The sequence below is a fragment of the Rhinatrema bivittatum genome, chromosome 3 (assembly GCF_901001135.1).
Source record: "Rhinatrema bivittatum chromosome 3, aRhiBiv1.1, whole genome shotgun sequence".
Taxonomy (NCBI): Eukaryota; Metazoa; Chordata; class Amphibia; order Gymnophiona; family Rhinatrematidae; genus Rhinatrema; species Rhinatrema bivittatum.
In genome coordinates, this window is record NC_042617.1 from 180,116,602 (window position 1) to 180,141,517 (window position 24,916).

General features: G+C 44.2%; 2 protein-coding genes across 8 annotated transcripts in view; one reads left to right on the plus strand and one right to left on the minus strand.

Moving 5' to 3' along the window:
- PLD5 (phospholipase D family member 5) overlaps positions 1 to 24,916 on the plus strand; it is a 718,242-nt gene that overhangs the window by 143,105 nt on the left and 550,221 nt on the right. Inside the window, exon 1 of one of the 7 annotated variants that reach the window (XM_029593992.1) lies at positions 14,420 to 14,567. The exons of the other annotated variants lie outside the window; for them this stretch is intronic. The gene's annotated coding sequence lies outside the window, so the exon portion shown is untranslated. Of the gene's footprint in view, positions 1 to 14,419; positions 14,568 to 24,916 lie in introns of those variants that run through there. 7 annotated transcript variants of the gene reach the window in all.
- LOC115087165 (ATP synthase subunit epsilon, mitochondrial-like) lies at positions 5,217 to 5,485 on the minus strand. The gene has a single exon (XM_029594000.1). The coding sequence runs from the start codon at positions 5,452 to 5,454 to the stop codon at positions 5,293 to 5,295; it is 162 nt and encodes a 53-aa protein (XP_029449860.1). The 5' UTR covers positions 5,455 to 5,485; the 3' UTR covers positions 5,217 to 5,292.

Here is a 24,916-nt window from a genome sequence, read left to right on the forward strand (position 1 = left end):
TACCTCCTCGACGTCATGACTCCTTGTCTGCCCCCACAGCCACCTCAGTCTCCAGTGCCGAGGGTCAGCCGGTCGCATCTTCTGTTCTGCCTCGCCACCCGAAGGGAGAACCTACGGATCCACCTCCTAAGGCATACCATCCTCCCGTCGGCCCAAGGGTTCACAAGCCTGAGCATAACACATGTTAACCTGGCTCCAGGCTATTGCAAGAACTACAAAAATACAAATCCTGAGACATGAAAGGAGTGGGAGACAAAGCTCAAAGAGACCTCATATTTGAATGCCAAGAGGCTAAGCAATTATGAGCTTATAATAGCATTAAGTTGTTCTAATCATTGGTCTCCATGGGCTGTGTATGGAGGGCGCTTCACCATGAAGCTGCCCGGTATGCACTTTGAGTCTATAAAGTACTTGAAATACGGATCGCTTGAATGTTAAAGCTTAAATCCAACGATGTACTTATCTTGTCCGTTGACTAGCCTTGAGATGATATGAAAGTGGTGAACACCGACATATGTCCAGTGAAAAACCAATGGACTCTTTCATCAGTAATGGTGTGACAGAGAATTATAGATTATTGCAATCCTTCTTGGGAATCATACAATATTATAAGTGGATCTTCTGAGAAGATCTGAGATTGTTATATCTTTAAATAAAGGTGAACTGTGAAACTTAAGTCTGCATCATTTCTTGCTTGACCTGATGTGGCGGAATATTAGCTTAATTTTCAGATTAAGGGGCCATGGACTCTGAAATTGTAGAAATTTGTTCTAGTTGGACTGGAAGAATGGAGATTCTGATATATTAGTAAAATAGTTTTTGATGAAGTCAAGATGCATTTTCCTCATGAAGGGATGACATTCCTGTTTGGAAAAAGAAATCCCAGTAGAATAACTATCTGATTCTAGAACTAGAGGTGGCCTAGATTGTTTGACAGGAATAGATTCAGAATGAACTAAGTTGTTTGTTTGACCAGCACTTATGTTTTTATCTCAGCGATGAGAAGTTGTTGGTGCTGACAAGAATTTGATACCTTTACTTGTTAATGGTGCTGGTGAAATCTCTGTCCCAAAGAGTAGTGGCACCAGATATGACTTTCTGTGTATGGATGAGCTGTCAGTGCTAACAGAGCCTGCTTTGCTTCTGCATGCTTTGGTATTGAAAAGCATAATTTCTCTCCCTGTTTGCTAGGGGGGTGGGGAAGGGGGAGGGGGTGGGAATGGCAGCTGCACCAAGACTTCTCAGAGTCATGGCAGTTAGCTTGACTGGACTCTGCTTTTTTAAAATTTAGAAAATAGTCCTTCAGTTGGTGATGATTTCTTCTGTTGATCTAGAGTTTATAGCTTTTAAATCTTCGGGTCCAGAAGACATTCAGACACAGGCAGCATAGTTAGGTATGTAATGCAAAGGGCCTAAGCCAGGTCTGGATTTATACATAGTAATACTAGACCTTTGCCTAGGACATCAACATTCTGGGGGCAGCAAAGTTCCTGCCCCTTGCTTTCCTCCAGTCTCATCTTTCCTTTCTTCCTGCTCACTATCACTGTCACTGCTGCCCCCCAATATGATTGAAATCCCATCCCCTCCCTCCTTCTGAGTCTTTCCTGCTTCCATCAACCTCAGACGCTGTTCTTATGACAAGGCAGCGTGCGCTGTGAGTGAGGACCAAGGTTCTGGCACTCACAGGCTCTGCTGCTGTAGTGGGATTTGTTACAATATGTGGTATTTGCCTTGCAGTCTGTGTTACACAAATAAACTAGGAGAATAACAACACTCACTATGTATTTTGTGAAATAATGAAAAGCTATATCTTCCTGTATAATATATGTATAAAACAGGTGCTTATGAGAAAACCTGAGACAAATAACAAAACAAATAAACAAATGGATATACAACACCGGAGACGCTGAATCTTTTCTCTTTGTCTCTGTTCAGCTCTGGTCAGCAGTCCCATCCATCCCACCTTGCATCTGTACATTATGTCCTTGGCTTGCGCATCCTCAAAACAATTCTCTTCCTGAAGTTTTGCCAAGCTACTGATAAGAAAAAGCCACTGCATATGTCCGCCAAGATGCTGGACTTCCCTATATTCATTCACTGCTAGTAATTGCCATATTGTGAAACACCCCAAAATAATAACCTGAAATGAGCACATGTATCAGGTAATTACTACTGCAGTGTGTCCCAAAAGCTAAAGTATCTATGAAGGCCTGGGCAATTGCCAAATGTTTCATTGCTCAGCTTTTGCTAAAACCACTTATGCTATACATTTGACTAATAAAGCCAAGTAAGAGTTAAGATTTAACTCTTAATATACCAATTGGCTGTAAGCAAGAAGCAGTCATGCTTTTAATTAAGTCTTGTTTCCACTTTGTGCTAGGGATGTGAATAGTTTTCCATATCGTCTTAACGATAGAAATCGTGTGGCAGGGCAAGAAAATCGTGTTAGGCACGATTTTTTAGTTAAAAAATCGTTTTTTCCGATTAGTGCGCACTAACTGGGAGTTAGTGCGCACTAACTGAAAATGATACAATTTGACACTTTTCAGGTCAGTTAAGGTCAGTTTAGGAATGAATATGTATTCCTATTGGCTGCCCTCTTATTTATTCATGTTACCAAGGTTCCCACTGACAGTATATGGGGGATGGGAAATGGAAACAGTTGGTAGCTTGACAAAACAAGTAATGTGATCAGTCAATGTGACTAGAACTTGTGCCCTAACCCTGATACCAGGGGTATTGTGATCTTCCTGCACACAGTGCCCTATCCCTATTAATACCAGGAGTGTTGTGATCTTCCTGCACACAGTGCCCTAACCCTGGCACCGGGGGTGTTGTGATCTTCCTGCACACAGTGCCCTATTCCTGATACCGGGGGTGTTGTGATCTTCTTGCACACATCCCGGTATCAGGGATAGGGCACTGCATGCAGGAAGATCACAACACTCCTGGTATCAGGAATAGGGCACTGTGTGCAGGAAGATCACAACACCCCTGGTATTAGGGATAGGGCACTGCATGCAGGAAGATCACAACACTCCTGGTATTAATAGGGATAGGGCACTGCATGCAGGAAGATCACAACACCCCTGGTATCAGGGATAGGGCACTGTGTGCAGGAAGATCACAATACCCCGGAGGAGTGAGGGTCAGGCAGCTCCCCCTGTCTGTGAAGCCAGCCTCTCACTAGTAATGCAGGGAGGGAGCTGTCTCAGACTTCACCATCCTCCCCCCCCCCCCCCCCTCACCCACACACCATTCACTAGCTGGGACATGGGGGAAGTCAGGAGTGAGGGTCATCAGCTCCCCCCTGTCTGTGAAGCCAGCCTCTCACTAGAAATGCAGGGAGGGAGCTGTCTCAGACTTCACCATCCTCCCCCCCCCCCCCTCACCCACACACCATTCACTGGCTGGGACATGGGGAAAGTCAGGAGTGAGGGTCATCAGCTCCCCCTTGTCTGTGAAGCCAGCCTCTCACTAGTAATGCAGGGAGGGAGCTGTCTCAGACTTCACCATCCTCCCCCCCCCCCTCACCCACACACCATTCACTAGCTGGGACATGGGGGAAGTCAGGAGTGAGGGTCATCAGCTCCCCCCTGTCTGTGAAGCCAGCCTCTCACTAGAAATGCAGGGAGGGAGCTGTCTCAGACTTCACCATCCTCCCCCCCCCCCTCACCCACACACCATTCACTGGCTGGGACATGGGGAAAGTCAGGAGTGAGGGTCATCAGCTCCCCCTTGTCTGTGAAGCCAGCCTCTCACTAGTAATGCAGGGAGGGAGCTGTCTCAGACTTCACCATCCTAGGGCACAAGTTCTAGTCATATTGACTGATCACATTACTTTTTTTGTCAACTACCAACAGTTTCCATTTCCCATCCCCCCAACCATCACCTCAGTTGGAACCTTAGTAACATCAATAGATAAGAGGGCAGCCAGCCAATAGGAATACATATTCATTCCTAACTGACCTTTACTGACCTGGAAAGTGTCAATAATTTGTATAATTTTCTGTTAGTGTTCCTGAGTTTCCATTTCCATTTCCCATCCCCCCAACCATCACCTCAGTGGGAACCGTGGTAACATCAATAGATAAGAGGGCAGCCACCCAATAGGAATACATATTCATTCCTAACTGACCTTTACTGACCTGGAAAGTGTCAATTTGTATCATTTTCTGTTAGTGCGCACTAACGGGAGTTAGTGCACACTAACACGATTTAACGATTTTTAACGATAAATCGTTAGAATTTCTATTGTATTGTGTTCTATAACGATTTAAGACGATATTAAAAATATCGGACGATAATTTTAATCGTTAAAAAACGATTCACATCCCTACTTTGTGCTATCTGTTCCTAAACCTGGAGCTTTGCAGACTTCATGTTAGAGAAAAAGGAGGGCAGTGTAGCAAAGAAGAAGAGGGGAGGGAAAGAGCAGGGTAGGGTGCTACCTATAGCCTACAAGCTTGTAAAAACAAACTAGGAGAATTTTCTTTCTCTGTTATCTTTTCTTAGTAAAAATATGCAGCACTCCCTATAATATAATACTGAAGGAAAAGTAAGGGCCGTAAAGCATAAAGCAAGAACTGTTTCTTAAGACTGCATACAATCATTCTATCTATCTATCTATCTATCTACCTATCTACCTACCTATCTATCTAATTTCTCTCTTAAAATACAAAAAATTACACACAAATTACACATTAATACAGCCACCCCTACAGAAGCCCAGAACGGGCAGGGACACTGCAGTTCTTGTGATCACATGACCATGAGCTCACTTAGTCCCCACCCATGGCACATGCTGCCTCATCTGAAGGGCAGCACTTGTACCGGAATTGTAGTTCTGAAGTTCGTGGGATTGTGGGACAATGGAAGGGAAAGGAGAGAAAGCCTGGCTAGAGGAAGTGGGAACCAAACTGGTTGGGGAAGGAGTGGGAGAGGTCTGCAGGGAGTGTCAGCCCCGCTCCTGGACTGAAGCTGCCTAGGGGCAGCAGAAGGCAAAATCTGTCTCTGGCCTAAGCAGCAAACATACGGGCTGATACAGTACAGTGCGCTCCGACGGAGCACACTGTTAACCCGCCATTGGACGCGCGTTTTTCCTTACCAAAAACGCGCGTCCAATGGCATCCGAAAACACGCTTGATTTATAATAATTTGCATATATGAAAGACTTATTTTCAACACCACAAAAGAAAAACAAAAAACTACATGGCTGATCTTCTTATCCAAATGCAAGGATCTTCGGGTACTGGTACACAGAGGTTTTGAACAGTGGCCATAGGTCAAAATCTAGACGTTGTCCTTTTTTTGTTTTACTATTTTAACATTAGCTACAGCTGCTTTCTCAGCTTCCACTTTGAACTGAGGCTTCAGTGCTTCTCGAACAACCCGAGCACAGATCTGAGAGAATCGGATGTAACTGAGCCCGGCCTGCCTCCAGTACGCTATCATCTTGGCAGAGGTGACTCCAAAGCCCCACGGACACTACCCACGGACACTACAATTAGAAAGAGTTCTGTTGGCAACTGCCCTTCTTGAACTTTTTGGGATCAAAGGACATAAACAGTAGAGATACTAGACAGTAAGATTGAGTCCTCTGCAAATAATCTGTCATACAGATTATGTATAATCTCATACAGTCCGAGACGTGAAGAGCCTGTTCTTTGTGTGCATGCGGTTTCAGAAAGAACATAGGCAATGCTGTCATTTGGTTGATTATGGCATGGAGATACCACTTTCGGGAGAAACTTAGAATGAATGTGTTTTGCGAAGAAACTGAAAGTATGGTGAATAAGGCCAAAGCCTGTGCTTTGCTCACTCTTAGTGCCAAAGTGACAGGCAGAAGGAACAATGTTTTCCAAATGAGAAATTTCAGGTCTTCTGACTTGAGAGTTTCAATGGGAGGTAGAAGACGAAGAAATGGGCAGTGTCAATTCCCACAGCAAAGAATGAGGAGGAGGAGGAGGAAAGCAGTTAGCTGTTGTAACAACTTTGCCTCTCTTGAGGGGAAGCTGGCAGTTGAACCCATCTGCTATTTAGTCTCTCTCTCTCTTTTCTGGGATGCCCATCCTCCCTGTAGTTTACTCTGATGCATCCGTAAATTCTTCATTTTTACCAGGCAAATCTCTTGTCACCTCCTCCTCTCTGCCACTTACCCCAGAAGCCTCTGCCTCTTGTACTTCCATCGGCTCTGGTTCTGGTTCCTCTTCATAATGAACCTCTCCCCCTCTCAATTCAGCTTCATCCCAGTCTAAGTCAAACTCACCCTCTCCCTGCTGGTTCCCTAGGAACCCAGGATCTTTGGGCTTAGTCCCTCCTACCTCCATGCCCCCTGCCTCAGCAAAGAGGAACCTGGAATGTGTAGTGTTTCAGGATTGTTCCTGATACCTAGATTTCTTCTGTCTCCTTCTAGCTTTCTGCCTTTGCCCCAATAGCTGAGTAGGGCAGCAGGGTGTTCACCACATAACTCCCCGCTTTTGAGTCCCTACTCAAGTTCTTCTTTGACTTCACCTCCCATCCCCTTGTCGAGATAACACATCAGCATTAGTGTGATGTTTTCCTACCCGATGCACTACTGAGTAATTATAAGCTTGCAATGCCAGGTACCATCGGGCTAATCTACTATTGGAATAATGCATCTGTTGTAGCCAGTGCAGTGGGGTATGGTCAGTTACAAGCTGGAACCTAGGCCCTGCCAAGTAATAATGGAGGGTCTCCACTGCCCATCAGATAGCTAAGCACTTTTTTTCAATTTTAGAGTACTTCTGTTCATGACCTAATAGCTTCTAACTCAGATACATCATAGGATGCTCTTTCCCTTGGTATACCTGGGACAGTACAACACCCAGCCTAACCCCAGAAAAGTGAGTCTGGAGGATGAGCTTGTAGCTCAAAGTTCATCCCCTTTAGAACAGGAGTGCTACATAACGCTTCCTTCAAATCTGTGAAAGCCTTTCCTGTGCTGTACCCCATTGCAGGGGACTCCGACTATCCTTCTTTAGGAGATCTGGGAGAGTTGTTGCCCATTCAGCAAAGTTGGCACAAACCTCCGATAATACCCAATTAGACCCAGGAATTACCTGACCTTTCTTATTCTGGGGTTTTGGGTAGTGATGGACTGTTGTCACCTTATCTACAATCGGTCTTACTGCTCCTCTGCCTATCAAATATCCTAAATATTGTACCTCCTCTTCAGACAGATGGCACTTCTTAGGGTTAGCTGTGAGATCTGCCCACAATGACCCTAATACAGCCTCTCCACAGGCCAAATGATCATCCCAACTTTCGCTAATATTAACAACACTGTCTATGTAGGTTGCCACGTACCGCTGGTGGGATATCAACACAATATTCATCATCCTTTGGAAACTGGCCTCAGCACCATGTAAGCCAAATTGCATCCTTTTAAACTGGTACAATCCTCATGGGGTAGCAAAGACCATCTTTTCTCGGGAACTGGGATCTACTGGAATCTGACAAAACTCCTTTGTTAGATCTAAGGTGGAGATGTATTGGGCTTTCCCCAGCTTTTCCACCAGTTCCTCTATTTGGGCTATGGGATAAGTGTCAAACTGTGATATTGAGTTCACTTGTCTAAAATTGATACAAAAATACAGGGTACCATCTGACTTGGGCACCAAGACTAAGGGACTCACCCAAGGCTGCAGGACTCCTTTATTACTCCGAGCTGTAACATCTCTGCTTGTCTACGTCCCCTTTGGGTAGCCTGTAGGGTCTTTGCCTAAGCACCTTTCCTGGTGGAGTAATGATGCTATGTGTGACTACCTTTGTGGTCCTGAGAAAAGGGGAAAATACAATCAGGTTCCTTTCAATTGAGGCCTTCACCTGTGCCCATTGATCTGGGGATAAACCCAGAGCTATGGATACTGCTCCCTTTCTTTCATCACTGAGATTTGGGGGCCTAGAATCCCCTTCCTCACCTCTGGCATTTGTGGTGAGTAGGGCCTCTTAAGTCACCCAAGGCTTCAATATGTTTATATGATAACTTTGCAGGGCATCCCTGCCCTAGCCGCACCTGATAATCTACAGTTACCCTCTGGTGTACCACCTGACCCAGTCCCCTTCATTTCTGCAGGAGTTTTTTTTTAAAATATATTTTTAAGTGATTTTCCACAATTAAACAAAACATCCAGGTCTTTTCAAAAACATAACATCCCTCATCCCTCCCATTCCCCCCCTCCCCATAGACCTTCCTTCCGGGGATAGAACCATAAATCTATTTCAGTTGTCTAGGATACTTCAAGAATAATGGAAGAGACTATAATACTACTGGTAATCGAAAACCACAAAAGTTAAAGTCATTAGGCAGTTCCAGTTCTGGGATCTCAGCATTTCCCCTCACCTTCCTCATTGTACTATGAGCTTTAGTGTTCAGAGACAATAGATAAGCATGTCATATTTCCATTAAAAAATTATATTTTAAAGGCGAAGAATGGCTGGCTGAAATGTATTCAAAAACCGGCATCCTTTGCAGTTTTAATTTCCGATGAGTAAAGGTCAGCTTCTCCGCTGTAATCCAATGATCCAAAATTGACTTTTTGGCCAACAAAAATGCTTTCTGTAAGAACAATCGTTGAGGTTTTGTAGATGTAGAATATATCTCCTACATATAGTTAAACAGACAAATATGGGAAGACATCGGTATAGAACATTTTACCAATTTTTCTAGATATCGCAATATGACTGCCCAAAAGGACCTTATCTCCACACAATTCCAAAAACAGTGAAAAATAGTACCAGGAGCAAGTGAACATTTTATACATTTATCAGTAGGCAACAATTTTACCTTAAAAGCCCAGACAGAAGAGACAGAAGACATATAGATGACATAGGAATTTAAAACATGTTTCCCTAAGTAACACATTTTCTGAGAGATTGTTAATATTCATAAAACAGTCTTTCAGTATTTTATAAGAAATGGAAACATCTAACTCCTGATTCCAACAGGAGACCAACTCATGCAGCAGGGACTGCTGTGTAATAACTTTAATAGCTTTTTGCAAAGAAGCACAATATATTTTCTGTCCGGGATATATCTGATAAAACTGAGTTATCTGATCAATATTGGCTAATTGTGACTGTTTATAAAGATTGTGCTCGATAAAGTGCCTAACCTGTAAATAAGCATAAAACTCTCTATGGTTATATCAAACTCAGTTCTAAGTTTATTGAATGGCCATATCACACCAAGGTTCGCTTGTGTGAACTGCCGAAACACACTTAATCTTTATTTGCCCACTTTTAAAAAAGTGAGTTTTCCAAACCTGAAGAGAAATTTGGATGGCTTGCTATGGTAAGAAAGGGTGACACCTCCCAATTTGCCTGAAGCTTATTACATAAAACCTTCCATGCCTGTCTACAGGCGGAAATGATGGGATTGGGCCGAACATACTTGGGTAACATATGTCAGGGCACATGTAGCAAATTTCCCAGTGTTAATGGATGGCACCAGGCCTGTAAAATACCTGCAGGTGAAAACAAATCTGACCCAAACAGCCAATCCCATACATGTCGTAGCAGGCAGGCAAGATTATAAGTCTGCAAGTTAGGGCAATCCATCCCACCTTCGTCCCAGGATAACTGCAATTTACTGACAGCCAAACATGCCCTCTGTCCCCCGCCATAAAAATTTCCCGAGGGCTTTTCCTGTGTCCACCATGTGTTTATGCTTGATCTAAACTGGTAACATTTGTAGCATGTGTAGCCACCTAGGGAGCTCCATCTTAAACAGATGAATCCTTCCACTTATGGAAAGGGGCAACGACTGCCATTCCACCAATTTCCTTTTGGTCTTGGAAAGCAAAGCAAAGAAATTGCAGTTGAATAAATTTAAAGTATCGGCCAGTATTTTAACTCCTAACTTCCCAACGTTAAGGGAATCAACCATGCCAACTGTCTTTTAAGGACCCCAAGACATCCAAGGTCTCTGATTTGTCGATATTAATTTTTAGGCCCTAGAATTTACCAAATTGTTTCTGAAGATCTATCACGGACAGGGTCCATCAAGAAAACTAAGACATCATCCGCAAAGGCTGCTATTTTGAAACATCCCCCTCCCTTCTCAAAGCCCCGAATGTCCTGGGATTCATCTATCTTCTGCAATAAAGGGTTCAAAGACAGAATATATATTAGAGGCAAAAGCGGACATCCTTGCCTCATGCCCCTTTTTAATTCAACCATGCAACCATTTGCCAAAATGATCGAGCAAGGCTCCTGATATAACAAAGCAATATTTCATACAATGTCACCCTCAAACCCATATCTATGGAGGACTGAAAATAGATACTTCCAGACCTCCCAATTGAATGCCTTTTTGGCATCAAACACCACCACCAACACCCATGTCAGAGAGGATTTACTTTGAACCATGGCTGTCCATAGTCTCACTATATGCTTATTGGCCATTCTACCCTTCACAAAACCCAATTGATTCATAGAATTCAAGGAAGGCAAAACAATATTCAGTCTGTTAGCAATGATTTTAGCAAAAGGTTTTAAATCAAAATTCAAGAGAGATATGGGCTTATACAAGGCTGGCTGACAGGGATTCTTCCCCCCTTAGGTAATACCGATATATATATATGCCTTGTGTAAAAGGATAGTCTTAATACCCTCCAGAATCTCCTGAATATTAAATGGTCTATTTAACCACGACAACTGATACTCAGTAATCTTCGGCAAAGGGGTCAAACCTTGAAAGAACAGCTCTTCCACTGTGCTTGCCCCTTCAGAACAATCATCATAGTATAGTTGTGCATAAAAGGTCCAAAATATTTTACATATTTCTTCCGCAGAAGTCTGCCGTACACCATTCTGATCTTTCAGGGCCTCCAAATAGTTGACCATTCCTCGTTCTCACCAAGTTAGCCAAACATTTTACAGCTTTATTACCAAAGCAGTACAATTTACGAGAAGTGTAAAGCAATCTCTAGTAGCTTTTTGGTATAAATAACAATTTAGAGCATATAGGGTCTCCCTATAGTATTTCTTGTTTGTAACTGAAGCTGTGCTTTGGCTTTTTGAAATTTCTTCTCTAATTCCACTATGTGTCTATTGAGCATTTTAGCCTTTCTAATCCGATAGGCAGTGATATCTCCCCACATGACAGCCTTCCCAGCTTCCCGGAATAATGAGGGGTTCCCCTTACGGATTGAGATATCCTCATATTCTTTCCACTTAACTTAGAGATAATCCTGAAAATCACAATCCCCAGTAAGGTGAGTGGGGAACCTCCACCGCTTTTGTCCCACTGCGGGGCCTCCTAGTCTGATATCCACCCATACCATAAAATGGTTGGAAAATTCAGTGGTCCCAATTTCTGCCTTAATCACTTTGGAAAAACTCCCCACAGGGTATAATATATAATCAATATGCAATATAGTCATTTATGCCCTGGAGATATGAGTAAAAATTCTATCTTAGGGATGCAGAACCCTCCAAACATCCAAGAATTGTAAAAGCTTACAGATAAAGGGAATTCCCTTACTTTTCCCCAATTTGGGTAAAGAACCCTGAGAAGATCAGTCTACCCAACACAATTGAAATCCCCAGCAATCATCAAGATACCTTGAGCTTGACAATCAACGTTCTCACCAATTCCGCAAAGGACACATGGGTTTATATGTTTAGACCATATACACTGCACAGCATGATGATCTGGCCATACAACTTCCCAGTTACAATCACATATCGACCCTCTTTATCTTTATGAGTAGAGTGATGCTCAAAAGCCACTTGTTTACTCACAAGGATCGCGACTCCCCTTTTTCTATTTACAGCAGAGGAGTAAAACACACTACCCACCCAGTCCCTATTTAGTTTATCATGCTCTCTCTCATTTAAATGTATTTCTTGTAAGCATGTAATCTTGGCCTTGTACCTCTGGAGCGATGTTAATAATTTGGCCCGTTTCACTGGAGAACCTAACCCAGCAATGTTTCATGATATTAATTTCAAATTATCACCCATATTTTATCCAATAAAGGGTAACCCTTACCCAATATACCACGACTGTACATTAAATGGAGTCAATCCCCCTTCCCCCAGCTTAGAGGACCGATGCTTAATGATGCCATCCTCCACCTGACTATAGTGATTCTGGTGATAAGGTTTTGCCCCAAAATAACTATTACATGAACTAGCACACCCTCAAAACCCAAGCCCACCCCTGCCCTGCCCTCCCCCCTCCCAAACCCCAAAACAAAACAGTGTCTGTCCTCTCATTGAGAACATGAGGTACATAAACATGTGTATGAGTACCTCCCCTTCATTGCACAGCACTTCAAACACAGAATGGTTTCCCATTATCATTGGGATGAAGCCCCAGGGCATCCCTCACTGCCAGGTGCAGAAAGTGTTCAAAGTAATAGATACCTTGAAAGACCCTATTGTCTATTGCCCTTACCATGTTTGCATCATACTCTGTCACATTGAAGCCTGCCTGAAGATCCCATTTCGTGTATGATGGGTTACCGCTTCAGACACATAGCTGCCACCTGACTGATGGAAGGGACTGTTGAATCAGCCTGGGGAAAAATGTTCCCCTTTTTAACACCTTTCCTCTTCCTTTTACTTGGAGTGGCAGAATGGGTTCTAGATTAGTATTGCCACAGTTCTCTTATGCCAATGCTAGCAGGTGCTGCGTCTGCAGGTAGTGCTGCATACCAGTGTTTGTGAGATGCCCCATTTGCTTTTCTTGACCTATATCCTCCCTGTAGTGAATACATTGAGCAAACCATGGATCCTCCCTCACTTTAAAGTGCCTCCAAAGCAGGGCTTTCCTCCATGATGCCTTCACTAAAACTTTAGAGACTGATGCTTGCCCTAGAGTTGAGGTAGAGGATGGGCCTTGAAGAAAAATGCCAAGGGCATCGCTCATGCTCTTTACCTGAGCTGCCTGCACTTCCTGGAGGTTGATTTCAATATCATTAGTATCAGCTTACTCTGTCATCACCTTATTGGAGCCTAAGAGGCTATGGACTGAACTTCCCAAATTCTCTTTGGCTACTAGCTCTTCAATATCTTCTAATTCAGAGAATCCCAGAACAGATTTTTCCTCGGAATTAGATGGTTCAAATACAGCCTTCACTGCTTCAGAAATGGGAACCAATGAGGAACATGCTGCTGGTTTTGGGCATTGTGCTGCTGCCCCTGTCCTGTAATGCCAGTCTTGGATGACTCTCCCACCTTTTCCCTCTGCTCCAAAATAAGAAAGAGAGGAACAGGTGGTGGTGGTGGTGCAAGTGCTCCAAATTTCAGTTTCTTCTGCATTGAAATGTGTTCCTCTCTTACCATTCTGGTCTTTAAAAAGTCCTCTTCAATTTATATGGAGGACTGCCTTTTTTTTTTTTTTTGCTGTCCCCCACAAAAGCTGACAACCCTACCAACATCTCCTCCCTCTCTTTTTCTGACATGATAGAATTTGTTGGTGCACTGCATACTCAAGAGTCTGGATATTACAAATGCATTTATTGATATTGGAACTGTACCCCAGCTCATAATACCACTCACTGTATGGAGAACTGTGTCACACACACACTCACACAGACACATATTCCGTGTATGTGTGCTGTGCTGTGTGGACTAGTACCTGACTGACTCCACACAGAAGAAAACTGTTAAACATTAACAGACAAGAAAGACTGGCAGCCTGGTAAAACTCTTCTCTTCAGTCTCTGAGCATGCACTGCTCACCTTACTGATTTCCAGTCAGTGACACAAAATTCACCAGCACTGCTGCAATTGCAGTCTCTACACTGTCTCCCACCCTGACCTGCCTCCAGTGAAGAAATAAATCAAAATCAGCAGCAGTGTACTGCCTCTCTTCCTGGCATAGTGAATGAGACTACTGGAGCACAGAGATTAGACGCAGCCCTTTACCAGTTACAAATCCACAATTTAAGCTTTTTTAAAACTCAGAGTTTCTCTGAGCAAGTTCTTCTCTGGAAGAGCTAGATAGGAAATACAGACTGTTAATTGCACTTGCTCAGACTTTACAGTGGTAGGATGTCAGCATTACTTGATCCAGAAAGTGGCTATAAGCTGTTTAAAAAGATGTGGCACAGTGATTTGTCATTTGACTAGTCTCCTTGCCAACTTGTCCTGCCTTGGCTCTCAGGCAAGATCTGGCTACTATAGTTAACAATTGTTTTTTTTCTCCATAGTACACAGCCATAGACTTCAATGGGTTATAGACATGAATGAGAAACATAAATACATGGGTCAAAGAATATTCATTTCATTTGTGGGACTTGTGATGGGTGTATGTTCCCTATAAGAAAAAGAAAAACAAAAATGGCTGCAATTTAGGATTACAAATCCCAGTAGGAATAGAGTTAGAGAGGAACCTGGGTAATTGACAGGGAAGGAAGTAGGAGGAGAGCCCAGGGGGTGGAGTCCTAAGCAAGGATGGGAAGGGATTCCAAGCTCACAAGCTAAATTAGAGACAGGTGTGCTGACAAGGGGGAGAAAACTGCAGTGCCAGAAGGATCACTGTCTGTGACCTGCTACCAGAGACTGCAAGAGGAAGAAACAGGCTTTAGAATGTGAGTTTTCTGACTTTACGAGCAATGTTGAGTTTCTAACTAGTGCTGCAAGGCAAAAAGAATTATAAAACTGTGCAAAGGTAAAATGGACACAAACATTGCAATGCAGAGAGAATTATAAACTTTGGGTTTTCTAACTTTACGTGTAAGTTGAGTTACTTCTAGAAGACTGCAGTACAGGAAGGACTTTTAAAACTGGGAGTTCTCTGACTTTGGGTGCAAGACTGAATTGATAATAAATGCTGCCATGCCAAAAGGATTATAAATTGGGGATTCTTTGGCTTTCTGAGCAGTGCTGAGTTATCGGAGGCTTCAATGCAAGAAAGTCTACAAACTGTGATTTTCTAACAGAGTCTCAGTGCAAGAATGATCAGTGCATTGAATTATTGCTTAGTAACTGCACTTTTATGATTGGGGAAGGACCCAGTCATACAATCCTCTGACGGACAGTTGAGTGACAGATGGCAGGGTTGTAAAGGCCAAACCCCAGGAACCTTGACTGGGTTGGAAAGGCAAACCTTGGTTGAGAGCTAGAGAAGGGTCCTGACAAGCAAAACTTTCTTCATAAGACAAGGATGTGTTCTATTTTTTCCAGATATTCCATTTGGACCCCTCCATTTATTTCAGGGGCCACAAATGAAACAAATAACGGGCACATTTGTTATGTTTTGCCCATTTGTTTCAAATGAATGAACATCCCTACTGTGCAATGAATTTTGCATTTATGTTGGGATCAATGTTCAGCAGCATTTAGCCAGATAACTCATGTTATTCATATACCGACTTTTCAATATTTCCCTCACTTATTAAGTTATTGAGCAAAATTTTAGCTCATTTAGCTAAAATTTATCTGGATTAAATAGAGGGGTTCTGGGGACATTCCTGGGCAGAGTTAAGTTAGCCAACTAACTGAGGGCAGGGAATCTCAACCATCATTGAACAATGATACCTATTGGATAGGTACTGTAGGAAGTTGTAGTTTGTGGCCTTGGCAAAATTTGGAGGGAACATAAAAAAATGAGGGAGTAAAATCCCACTGTTATGGTTTGTGGTTAAGTGGACCCTTGGCCTGGGGTGTGAGTTGTTACAGCCCGTGGGGAGGAGCCCCACGGGTCTGCACCGTCAGGAGGCTAAGTGTAGATACAGCAGGAAGCTCTGGGCACAGTAGTGGGGAGATCCCCAGGGACCAGGAGGTGACCCTCGTAGGGTGAGAGACAGACAGTACTTGGAGTGAGACCCTGTAGAGAAAGAGGCGCCAGACAGGCTGCAGAGCGGTGGGCATAGGAATAGCCGAGCCAAAGGTTCTCCGGGAAGACAGCCCTGAGGGGCGGAGCTGCAGCATGGTAGGTGTAGACTTGAAGGCACAGGCCATCCCACAAGGCAGGGAAGCATGGGCCAGGTCTCGGCTGCTTAGGAAGACAGGAACCCGGAGATCGGAGGTGAACCTGCTGACTAGTAGAGAGGCAGGCCTGAGGAGTGGAGCAGCTAACAGTAGTTAAGTACCCCGAGACAAGCCCCGTGGAGCGGGGAAGCTCAAGGTAGTCTCTTGAGTGATGAGCATGGCCCAAGGAGCGGGAGAGCATGGGCAGTCTTGTAGAACCCAGGCGCAACCCCGAGGAGCAGGGAAGGCTAGTCAAGAAACTCACAGGTTGCCATGGTGTTCCAAGGGAGACCCAAATAGTAGGAGCCTGCAGCAGAGTAGAACCCAAGAGGCACAGAACCAGCCCAAGGAGCAGGGTAGGCCAGGGGAGCAAGTCCCCGTCGGAGCACACACTGACCCCTGAGGAGTGGGTGCCAGACAGGGTCCAAGAGCATGGCTGGTAGTGGCAGCATCTCAGGAACACAAGGCAGGAGTTGAGGACTCATACGGGATTTGTTGCCAAGTCTGCCAGCTAGGAGCGAAGGTGGAGCTTAAGTACAAGAGTCCGATGACATCATCAAACAGGGACACCCCTGAGGTTCCCGCTGAAGAGCTTTAAAGGCGGGGCCTGTGACGTGTGCGCCTAGGAAGGCCCGACATCGATGTAGGAAGTAGCGGCGTCCATGTTGCTGCAAGGAGACCCAAGGAACGCGGCGGTGTAGGCAGGCCCGTGCAGTGAGCAGACCCGGGGAGGGCAGCAATGCGGTGCAGGCAGTGAGTACTCGCGGTCGCAGCCGTCTGCAACCGACAGGCATAACCCCCATTGCCAAACCCCCCCTAAAAATCTTAAAACCCAGATACCCTTTAAACTTCTGCCATCAGTTTAAGAATAAACATATTCAGTCACCTTGAGATAGAGACATGCTGGTATGAGCAGTTTCTGGTATTAAAAGCCTGAAAGATTATGGCTCTATGATTAATATTTAATACTGATGTCCTTGTATAGCTATAGTTACGAAGTGTCCTGGAACAAAGATGTTAGCATGGCTCTGCAACCCAAAGTTGAAATTCTTTGGGGTTATATTATCCCTTTACTAATATTTGTACTTTTAAAAACTGATAAATAATAGAGAATAGCATAATATCTGCTGTATTTGTCAACTTCACAGCACTTGTTGCTATTATAGCTTAGTATATGGAGAGGTGCTGAAAATGTAACCTGCAGAGAAATGAGTGATATTCAAAAGAACTATTATCTTACCTGTTTAGCAATATCCGTTCTATTTACATCTTTATTCAGTGTATTGGATGATGTCTATTATAAAATGTGACAATAAGGAGTTACAAGTCTTCTAATACTGGCATTCAACCTGTAAAAGTGTCTTTAGAGCTTGATGATAGTTATTAACGTTAAATAGTAATGATTCTTGCTTTTGTTGAGCCATTGGTGGGAATTTATAACAGAAAGATTAAAGAAATGACCAAATATTGTATGTCTACTAGTGCATAATTGAGGGGAAATGTATAGTAATCAGAGGAGCAGTACCTATGTGTACATACTGGATCCCAGGACACTTTATAGAGCAACATATTGTGAAGGCTCACCGCCCGTGCTGCCCTGGGTGCCGCTCTTCTGTCTCTGGTTCAGGCCCCTCACAAGTCCCAGATATCCCTGGAGACTGTCAGCCGCACTGGACTCCCTGGGTTCAGGTCTCCGCAGGCCCTGGTTTTGCTGGGCTTCCGGGCTCTCCTTGTATGGAGTGGGGTTGAAGTAGTCCCCCCAACCCCACAAAGATAACACGGAGAAAGACAGATTCCTCAAAGCATTTTTATAAAGCAAAATAGCTGAATCAATTACATTTGCTCAGTCACCTCAGGAGCTGAACAAATGACCCTGCCCCCACTCTCCAGCATTCTAACCCCTTAACACACGTGCCTGAGCAAAGGTACTGTTTGAGCCCCCCCAGCTCTCCAGTTCACCAGCAAACCCACCTTAACACACGTGCTGGAGCAAGGGTACTGTTTGAGCCCCCCCCCCCCCCCCCCCGGCTCTCCAGTTCACCAGCAAACACCCCTGCCCTAACTTCCCTTAGGGTACAGGTTATGCGTTTCCCTTTTCTGGCTAGGCTATATCCATGGGAGTTCTACAGTTTCCTTTCCAATAGAAAAGGTGTAAAGTTTATACATCATTAATACCTTTCAGGTATCTGAAGGTCTGTATCATATCTCCCCTGCACCTCCTTTTCTCCAGGGGATACATATTTAGATCATTCAGCCTCTCCTCATGAGTCTTCTGATACAGACTCCATACCATTTTGGTTGTCTTTCTTTCTCTGGACCGCCTTCATCTTGTCTCTATCCTTTTTGAGATACGGTCTCCAGAACTGAACACAGGACCTGTACAAGGGCATTGTCACCTCCTTTTTCTTATTGGTTATTCCTCTCTATGCAGCCCAGCATCTTTCTGGCTTTAGCTATTTATTATTTATTTAGTTAGTTAACATGTTTTGTATACCGTCATTCGGTTTCACCATCAGAACGGTTTACAGTATTGCCTTGTCACTTTGCTTTGCTGCCTTCAGATCACCGGACATTAGGGATGTGAATCGTGTCCTCGATCGTCTTAACGATCGATTTCGGCTGGGAGGGGGAGGGAATCGTATTGTTGCCGTTTGGGGGGGTAAAATATCGTGAAAAATCGTTAAAAATCGTTAAAAATCAAAAAATCGAAAAACCGGCACACTAAAACCCCCTAAAACCCACCCCCGACCCTTTAAATTAAATCCCCCACCCTCCCGAACCCCCCCCCAAATAACTTAAATAACCTGCGGGTCCAGCGGCGGTCCGGAACGGCAGCGGTCCGGAACGGGCTCCTGCTCCTGCATCTTGTCGTCTTCAGCCGACGCCATTTTCCAAAATGGCGCCGAAAATGGCGGCGGCCATAGACGAAAAAGATTGGACGGCAGGAGGTCCTTCCGGACCCCCGCTGGACTTTTGGCAAGTCTCGTGGGGGTCAGGAGGCCCCCCACAAGCTGGCCAAAAGTTCCTGGAGGTCCAGCGGGGGTCAGGGAGCGATTTCCCGCCGCGAATCGTTTTCGTACGGAAAATGGCGCCGGCAGGAGATCGACTGCAGGAGGTCGTTCAGCGAGGGTTCCAAAATGGCGCCGGCTGAAGACGACAAGATGCAGGAGCAGGAGCCCGTTCCGGACCGCCGCTGGACCCGCAGGTTATTTAAGTTATTTGGGGGGGGGGTTCGGGAGGGTGGGGGATTTAATTTAAAGGGTCGGGGGTGGGTTTTAGAGGGTTTTAATGTGCCGGCTCACGATTCTAACGATTTATAACGATAAATCGTTAGAATCTGTATTGTATTGTGTTCCATAACGGTTTAAGACGATATTAAAATTATCGGACGATAATTTTAATCGTCCTAAAACGATTCACATCCCTACCGGACATTACCACTCCAAGGTCCCTCTCCTGCTCCATGCACATTATTCTTTTGTCCACCATCACATACAGTTCTTTTGGATTACCACACCCCAAATGCATGACTTTGCACTTCTTGGCATTTTATCCCAGCTGCCAAACCTTCGACCATTCTTCAAGCTTTTTTAAATCACTTTTCAATCTCTCTACTTCTTCAGGCATGTTCACTTTGTTGTAGATCTTAGTATCACTCAGAAAAACACAAACCTTACTTTCTATCCTCTCCAAAATGTCGCTCACAAAAATATTGAACAGAACTGGTCTCAAAACCGATCCCTGAAGCACTACGCTTAACACTGTTTTCTCTTCAGAGTAGGTTCCATTTATCAAAATACACTGTTTCCTTTTAGTCAACCAGTTTATAATCCACTCCATCATCTTGGCACCTAATCCCAAGTTTCTTATTTTATTTATAAGCCTCTTCTGTGGGACTGAATCAAAAGATTTGTTGACATCCAAGTAAATCACAAGCACTCTTCCTTGATCCAGTTCTCTAGTCATCCAATCAAAAAAATAAGATTTGTCTTATAGGACTTCCCCTGGGGAATCCATGCTGCCTTGGGTCCAGCAAGTGCTGTATTGTAAATAGTTCATTATCCTTTCCTTCAGCAGAGTCTCCATTAATTTTCCCACCACTGAACTGAGGCTAATTAGCCGGTAATTTCCAGCCTTCTCTCTGCTACCTCTTTTATGAAGCGGGACCACAACTACTCTTGTCCAGTCTTGCGGCACCACTCCTGTTTCCAGGGATCTATTTAACAGGTCTTTCAACGGACCCACCAGCACGTCTCTGAGCTCCCTTAGTATTCTGGGATGTACCTCATCCAGCCCGATGACTTTGACCACTTTCAGTTTCCCTAGCTCATTCCATACATTCTCTTCTGTAAATAGGATTGTATCTACCCTACTGCTGTCCATAGTCTTGTCAACCAGCAACGGTTCTTCTCCAGAATCTTCTTTAGTGAAATGAAGTACTTGTTTAATATTTCTGTTATTTCTTCATCTTTCTCCACACATTGCTTCTTGTCACTTTTCAATTTTACTATACCACTCAGGCTTCCCCTCCTTTCTCTGATATATCTGAAAATGTTTTGTCACCTCGCTTTCCCTCTTTGGCAATCTTTTCTTCTGCATGACATTTCGTTTTCCTAATTTCCCTCAGATTCACCAGGTAGTCTTCCCTTTATTCCTCTGTTTTGGATCCCTTATACTTCTTGAAAGCTGTTATTTTTGCCTTTATTTTTTTAGTCACCTTCTTTGAGAAACAGATTGGTTTCTTTATCCTCTTACTTTTGTTTACTTTTCTAATATATAGATGAGTTGCCTTTGTAACAGCTCTTTTTAATTTGGCCCAATGTTGTTCCACCTCACCCATTTTCTCCCAGTCTTCTAGTTCTTCCTCCAGGTATGTCCCCATTTTGACAAAGTTTGTATTTTTGAAATTTAAAACTTGCACCTTTTGTGTGACTTCTCTCTATCCTGGCTTTGATATCAAACCATAACATCTGATGATCACTGGTGCTTATTTGAGCACCTACCTGGACAATAGAAACATTATCCCCGTTTATGAGCACTAAGGCAAGTGTCATTCCCTCCCTTGTGGGTTCCATCACCATTTGTTTGAACAGAGCCCCTTGCAGGGCATCCACTGTCTCTTTACTTCTTGCAGATTCTGCAATAAGGATACGCCAATCCATATCTGGCAGATTAAAATCTCCAAGAAGCATCACTTCTCCTTTCTTTCCAACCTTTTGGACATCTTTGATCATATCTCTGTCTAGTTCTTCTGTTTGATTTGGAGACCTGTAGACCACATTAGTATAAATGAAAATACCATTTTCTTTTTATTTTTTTTTTTATAAGATGGCCCATAATGCTTCTTCCCTACTCCATGTCCCTTACGTGATCACATCCTCCAGTCACTCTATGCCCTAGTTCTATTTCCAAAGATGCGATATCTTGAATTATTCATCCCCTCTTTCCTTCCTCCCACCTAGGAGAGCTGGATGGATTGCTCATGCCCTTTATAACCATCCATTTTGTGACTAAATATGTGGCCAGAGTCAGATCAGATACTGAATAGGAAAAAATGTAGACTCTTGTCCCTCCCTGTTGGGGCTCTCTCTGTCTCATCAGTTTCCCCTTTTTGGAGGGGGGTTCACTATGCACAGCTTGCTAGTAAATCCTAGGAATTTAGTTTCAACAGAGGTATTGTGGCCTGAACCCGTTTGGATCCTGTACTCCATGACTGAAGACCAGTGAGCCACTGAGCCCATTCACCCAGTTGAATGAGGCAAGCACCTGTGACAGGCTTGGCTGTGTGAGATGCATGAAGGCTGGAAGAACTCTACCACAGAAGGGACTGCATTTCACTCTGTTCACTTGATGAAGTTCATCCTCACATCCAGAGTGCAGGGGCTGAAGACCTGTGAACCCATTCTCCCCATGAATGTGGCAAGCACCTGTGGCAGCAGAAGTCCAGTCTAGGAAGGTTTTGTAGAAGAACGTATGTCTCTTTTGTTGTGAGGAGGTTTGTTTGGCCTCTCGTCTTCACTGGGAACTTGGCTGGACTAGATTCCCACCCTCAGACTTTTCAAACCATCGAGTCACCTTTCAGAAGAAGTAAAGGAATCAAGTAAGAACCTGGAGACCCCATCTGGATCTCCAACAACATGGGACCAGGATACAGGGCTGGGTGTTAGGGAAGACGCTGGACTATCAGGTAGGATTTTTGCTATGCTAGAAGGGGACCCCTGACCTAGGATTCCCGGATAAGCCACTGGGAGAGCTTTAGTGCACACTTTACATCACCATGGGAAGCTCGACCAGTTTGCTGAAGAAAAGGACATCCTGCTTGTAATAAAATCAACCGTAACTGCACACTTATTCAAAGATGGACTTTAATTTGCCTTTAACTAAATCAGTAAAAGTTTTATTTAACACCCTAAGAATGTGCCATTTAAACGTTACACTCTGATGCCAGTTTCAGGACTGACTGGCACCATTTCCATGCAGCCTGACTAGGGGCAGGAGGTGAGTGGTCGGGGTGGTTCCAGGCACTCAGGACCTTTTGGGGGTTCGGAGGTGCCAGTTGGTGGGCCCCAAGTTGGCCCTGAGAAGGTCTCTTGTTGTCCCCAGAGGGATTTTCTTTTTTTTCAAAACAAATGTAAGTCAATTAAATTTTGTTGGTTTCTCTTTTGTTTAATTTTAAAAATGGCATGAAACAAAATAGGAAATGTCATTGACCTGCTCAGCTACTTCAAAGTGGAATACATTTGGGTATTGTAGGTATTTTCCTGTCCCCAGAGGGCTTACCCAAGGTAATGGAGGAGGAAGCGACTTGCCCAAGGTCACAAGGAGCATCAGCAGGATTTTAACATCAATTTCACAGCCTACTGTTCTAATCACTAGGCTACTCCTCCATTCCATAGGTACCTGAGTATACATGCAGATTAGCTTATATAAAACTATACCTCCTCTTTGGAAAGTGTAACTTACATGGGTGCATTTATACATACCGTATTTTTCACTCCATACGACACAGTTTTTTTCCCCCAAAAGTGAGGGGAAAATGTCTGTGCGTCTTATGGAGTGAATATAAAAAAAAAACTAAAAATCTAACAACCCTCCCCCCCTTCCCCAAGATCTGCCAAAGTAATTTTCTACAACCCCCCACCCTCCTGACCCCTTTCCCCCCAAGACCTGCCAAAAGTCCCTGGTGGTCCAGGAGCGGTCTCGGAGCAATCTCCTGGACTTGGGCCATCGGCTGCCAGTAATCAAAATGGCGCCGACAGCCCTTTGCCCTTACTATATTACTGGGGCCGACCAATGGCAGCGGTAGTCCTTGTGACATAGTAAGGGCAAAGGGCCGTCGGCTGCCAGTAATCAAAATGGTGCCAACGGCCCTTTGCCCTTACTATGTCACAGGGGCTACCATTGCCATTGGTCGGCCCTAGTGAAATAGTAAGGGCAAAGGGCCATCGGCACCATTTTGATTACTGGCAGCCAATGGCCCAAGTCCAGGAGATTGCTCTCGGACCGCTCCTGGACACCAGGGACTTTTGGCAGGTCTTGGGGGGGGGGGGGGGGTCAGGAGGGTGGGGGGTTGTTAATTTAAAGGGTTGGGATGGGGTTTATTTTTTGGGGAGGGGTTCCCACAGAAACAGAAAGATAAAAGTTTTCTGATCTGGGGAGTGAACCGAAATGGCCCTCCCCAGACCCGAAAACAAAATGGGATGAAAAAAAAAAGTTATGCACTTCCCTAATTTGCTCCATAAGATGCACAGATGCCCGGGGACAGAGTCGGTTTAGCACAATTTTTTTTTTTTAATTTTCCCCCTCTGAATCCTAGGTGCGTCTTATGGTCAGGTGCATCTTATGGAGCAAAAAATACGGTACCTTCATTTTTTAGGACAGTTCATAATGGTTCTTCTTGATCCCACTTCACTTGCAATTCAGTTTCTTGGATATTGTTTTTGACATAGAGAGCTACTCCTCCCTCTTTTCTGTCCTCTCTGTCTTTTCTTGACAAGTTATAGCCCGGGATGGCAGTATCCCAAACATGAGCATTCATGAACCATGTCTCAGTAATAGCAACAATGTCAAAGTCTACCTCCATATTAGGGCCTGCAGTCTGGGATTTTGTTGCCCAGGCTATAAGCATTTGTAATCATAGCTTTCCATCTGCTCTTCCTAGTCACCTTTTCTGCTTTTTTTGAACTGATTGATTTTGTTACTTTGTTTTTCCTCTTCCTGTTTTGCTTGGGGGTGAAATGCCAAATTCACTGGTGACCTCCTGCCACCATCGCTCCCTAGTTTAAATGCCTGGTAATGTATGATCTGAATTTTTTTCAATTAGCATCCTCTTTCCTGCCACAGAAAGATGTAGGCCATCCTTACCATATAATCTTTTATTTCTTCATACACAGCCCCAGCCTCCAATTTATCCAAAACCACTTTCCTTACACCAGAGATAAAGCAAAATATATTGGAAAATAAAGAATAAAGTTGTATTAAATTAGACACGCCGGAAGGAGTGGAGAGAATGAGATGGACTTAAGGAAGCTGGAAGAGTGGTCGAAGATATGGAAGCTGAGATTCAATGCCAAGAAGTGCAGAGGCATGCATATGGGGAGTGGAAATCAGAAAGAATTGTATTTGATGGGAGGTGAAGGACTGATGTGCACGGAGCAGGAGAGAGACCTTGGGGTGATAGTGTCTAACGATCTGAAGTCGGCGAAACAATGTGACAAGGTGATAGCTAAAGCCAGAAGAATGCTGGGCTGAATAGAGAGAGGAATATCAAGGAAGTGATGATCCCCTTGTACAGGGCCTTGGTGAGGCTCCACCTGGAGTACTGTGTTCAGTTCTGGAGACCATATCTCCAAAGGGACAGAGACAGGATGGAGGTGACCCAGAGAAGGGCGACCAAAAAGGTGGATGGTCTTCATAAAATGACTTATGAGGAGAGATTAAAGAATCTAAATATGTACACCCTGGAGGA

Excerpts from the sequence above, each read along its gene's own strand:
- LOC115087165 (XM_029594000.1), bottom strand. The coding sequence starts at position 5,454 with ATGATAGCGTACTGGAGGCAGGCCGGGCTCAGTTACATCCGATTCTCT.